This window comes from Pristiophorus japonicus, chromosome 1 (genome assembly GCF_044704955.1).
Source record: "Pristiophorus japonicus isolate sPriJap1 chromosome 1, sPriJap1.hap1, whole genome shotgun sequence".
NCBI lineage: Eukaryota > Metazoa > Chordata > Chondrichthyes > Pristiophoridae > Pristiophorus > Pristiophorus japonicus.
The window spans coordinates 95,514,662-95,518,282 of NC_091977.1; the positions used below are offsets into that span (position 1 = coordinate 95,514,662).

The window sequence follows — 3,621 nt, forward strand, 5'->3', positions numbered from 1 at the left end:
CGAGGCAATGTGTTATTATTCAGAGCCCATCTGCTCCGACCAGTCGGTTTTGCGCCGTTATAGCTTTTCTCTTTACCCTTCTGCAGGCGAGTTGTACCGGAATAGGAGATTGTAACTGTGCACTACATAATTCCGTTATACCAGCTGCTATTTTGCAAATTGTTATGGCTTGACGTTGGATAAAATAGGCACTGCATTTTTTTTAAGTAACGATGTAGAAATGACCTGAGCATGTGTAATATTTTCTTTCCTTTTGACTCCAGGTGATAGTCTGAGCCTGCCTGCAAGATGCCGGAACAGAGCAACGATTACAGGGTTGTGGTGTTTGGAGCGGGGGGCGTGGGCAAGAGCTCGCTGGTGCTGAGGTTTGTCAAAGGGACCTTCCGGGAGAGCTACATCCCCACGATCGAAGACACTTACCGCCAAGTCATCAGCTGCGACAAGAGCATCTGCACTTTGCAGATCACGGACACCACGGGGAGCCACCAGTTCCCGGCCATGCAGCGCCTCTCCATCTCCAAAGGGCACGCCTTCATCCTGGTTTACTCCATCACCAGCAAGCAGTCGCTGGAAGAGCTGAAGCCCATCTACGAGCAAGTGTGTCAGATAAAGGGGGACGTGGAGAGCATCCCCATCATGCTGGTGGGCAACAAGTGCGACGACACCCTGCGGGAGGTGCAGGCCAGCGACGGCGAGTCCCAGGCCAAGCGCTGGAAGTGCGGCTTCATGGAGACCTCGGCCAAGACCAACCACAATGTCAAGGAGCTCTTCCAGGAACTGCTGAACCTGGAGAAGCGCAGGGCCGTCAGCCTGCAGATCGACGGCAAGAAATCCAAGCAGCAAAAGAGGACAGAGAAACTCAAGGGGAAGTGTGTCGTTATGTGAACTGTCGCCAGCCCAATAGCAACAAAATCACCTTCCGGATAGATAAATAAATAAATACATAATAAATAAATAAAGATCGATCAGACTCAGCAAAGAAATACGTGCGGGTGAAAGTGACCCGGCGGCCCACCACGTGGTTTTATCTCAAAGATGAAACGAGTTTTTTTTCATTAAGCCAAAATTAAGTTTAAAATAAATAAATAAAGTGTCCTATGACAGAACTACCAGGTTGCTATGATGGAGGAGGTGTGTATTCGTAATAAATAAACAGCTAAGTTCCATCTTTAAATGATCTGAATGCAACATGGACATTTATATTCTAGTACTAAGCAACTAATAAAAGCACACTCATTTCGACGTGTTCGATCACGGTTATTTTTTTTTTATTAAAGCATAGGGACGTATTCACAACAAGTAGCACCTTAATGCAAGCAGATATTCTAAAATATGGTACATAAGGCAGATTTTTTTAAATCGATGGACAAATAGTTTCAATCAATATAGTTAAAGTCACAATAACAGACTATTGATTTGAGCTATTTATATAATACATTAACCTTGCATGAGGTTTTAAATAAAAACATATTCTGAAATTAGTGCCGACAATGCAGGAGATCCAATCCTGTTTCTCATCACAGCATCACTTTTTCTCAATTTTTCTTAAAGGCGAGGGACGGGGTTGTGGGGAAAACAATTAACTGTAAAGTTACTGAAATAGCACAGTGATCTTGTACATGTCAGTTCTTTGAGCATAATATCAGTCGATCAGTAACAAATAAATACATAGAAATGTGTTTTTTAAACTGCAAGATGCTTTCTTTCATATATAAAGGGTAGGTTTGTACTTCTCTGTAAATCGCACTCAATACTCGAGAGAAAAGATATATGACACGGAGGACACGTTCAAATTTTAAAAAAAGGAAAAGAGAAACGAATAATTCCATCTAATGTATTTCGATGTTAGTTGGAAGAAAGCTCACAGCAGTTTAAATATATTTAAGTAAGACTTTGATCCGACTGAGGGGAAGGGTAGTTAGTTAATGTGTACAGACTTACTGTTCCAAACGCTCCATTCCGAAATGTTTTTTTCTGGAGCAATTTGCTATGGTATAGAAACAAAGCAATTGTATTTATTCTATTCAGAAGCACCGAAGTATATTTCATTATTATTTAAATGCCTGTACATAAGTCATCTGTGCCTACAAGTTTCTATATTTTACAGTCCTACGCTGTATATTTCAAATCGACAATAAAATAGTTGAGTTTATCAGAGTTGCGTGTGTGTTTTTAAAGAATCCCTTTAAGACTGACCACGGCACAGTCTCCATATCATCGTTGTCATAGAACAAAAGTGCGATAAATTATTTTCTGCAATTCTAAAACGTGTGGAATGGGAGATGCACACTAATCTGGGACACCAGTAGGAGATCTGATAGTTTGCATTATTCAGACCAACATTTTCAATAGGCTTATGTTGGAAGGGGTGCAATCCAACTGTCGCCTTTTCCGTTCAACACAAGTCCACTGATGCATCATATAGATTTAGCACTTCGGTCTCATGTGAACGATCATGACATTTGCAAACATGTGGTCTCGGGAGGTCTGTGTTAGTTAAATCGGATATTTATTTTCTGGTTTAAAGTCTGCAAACAAACATTACCGCTACGGACTGAAACCTGGGAAATATGTTGTTCGATGCATTATGCTAACATATAGCCCCTTCTCAGACTTTGTTTTTGCAAAAACCCACCACTTAGAATAACCGTTAAGCATCTCTACTAAAGAGTCGTCCGGTGGTCGTGAAAGGCGCTATATAAATGCAAGTCTTTCTAAATAGAACAGTTAGCTTTTCATTGAATTGCTTTGTGTATTGCTTATTGTGTATTGGTTTACATGTTCACAATTAAGGTGAGAACATAAAAAGCCTAGAATCAGAAATAGTCATTCAGCTCACTAAACTCACCCCTTCCATATTTGCAGGACCACTTCAATCATGGACTCCAACCCGTTCCCGCCCGCATCTTTCTACTCTCTTCCTCTTCCCGTGTCAATCGAACAGATCTCCAACATTTCTGTAATCCTCAGTCCTCTTTGTGTTAATCGTCAATGGTGAAATAATGCATCTAGCAGAGTTGTCTAGGGCTTATTTATTTAAGGATTTTGAATGTTAAAAATAACGTTTTTAAACAATTACTCTATTACTTAAAATGATCTAATTTGTAACATTCTATATAGACAGTTCATCAGGTTCATCATCAGGTTCAACATAACGCATTAAATTTGGACTGGAGAAATTCCAGATGCAGTCAAGCCGGGGAATCTGGCGATCGTAAAGGGCAGTATCCAACGCGTTACGAACAAACTGGGAATAAATTGTCCACAGGGCACCTGGAAAAAGTGAGATCCACCATGTCTTGAAATAAATGGATTAATAAAGAAATAGGCAAGGGTGTATACACACATGGACTATACTAGGATATAACAAATGAGACAAAAGCTTAATAGGTCATAGATCTGTTGGTCTAACATGCAAAGTCTGGAAATACTCCACCATTTTTCAGATGCCATCAGTTTTCATATAAAGCGGTTAAGGGTTGCAAAGAATAATCAACATGGCTTTAGAAGCAATGATGATAACGGGAAAGTTCTGCCTGATATAGCAAAGTGTGCTTCAAGAAAGTATAGTTTATTGATGATGTCAAGCTATACGACTTAATGACTCGCACACCTGAGACG

The 3,621-nt window shown here is 40.3% G+C and overlaps 1 protein-coding gene across 1 annotated transcript; it reads left to right on the top strand.

The window, feature by feature from the left end:
• The first annotated feature begins 288 nt into the window (after positions 1-288).
• LOC139228518 (GTP-binding protein Di-Ras2) lies at positions 289-998 on the top strand. Its single transcript, XM_070859629.1, has one exon. It carries the CDS (start codon positions 289-291, stop codon positions 883-885), a length of 597 nt encoding a protein of 198 aa, XP_070715730.1. The 3' UTR covers positions 886-998.
• The last annotated feature ends 2,623 nt before the right edge of the window (positions 999-3,621 follow it).

What these genes read in the sequence shown, in the direction of transcription:
- LOC139228518 (XM_070859629.1), top strand. Translation starts at nt 289, where the DNA reads ATGCCGGAACAGAGCAACGATTACAGGGTTGTGGTGTTTGGAGCGGGG.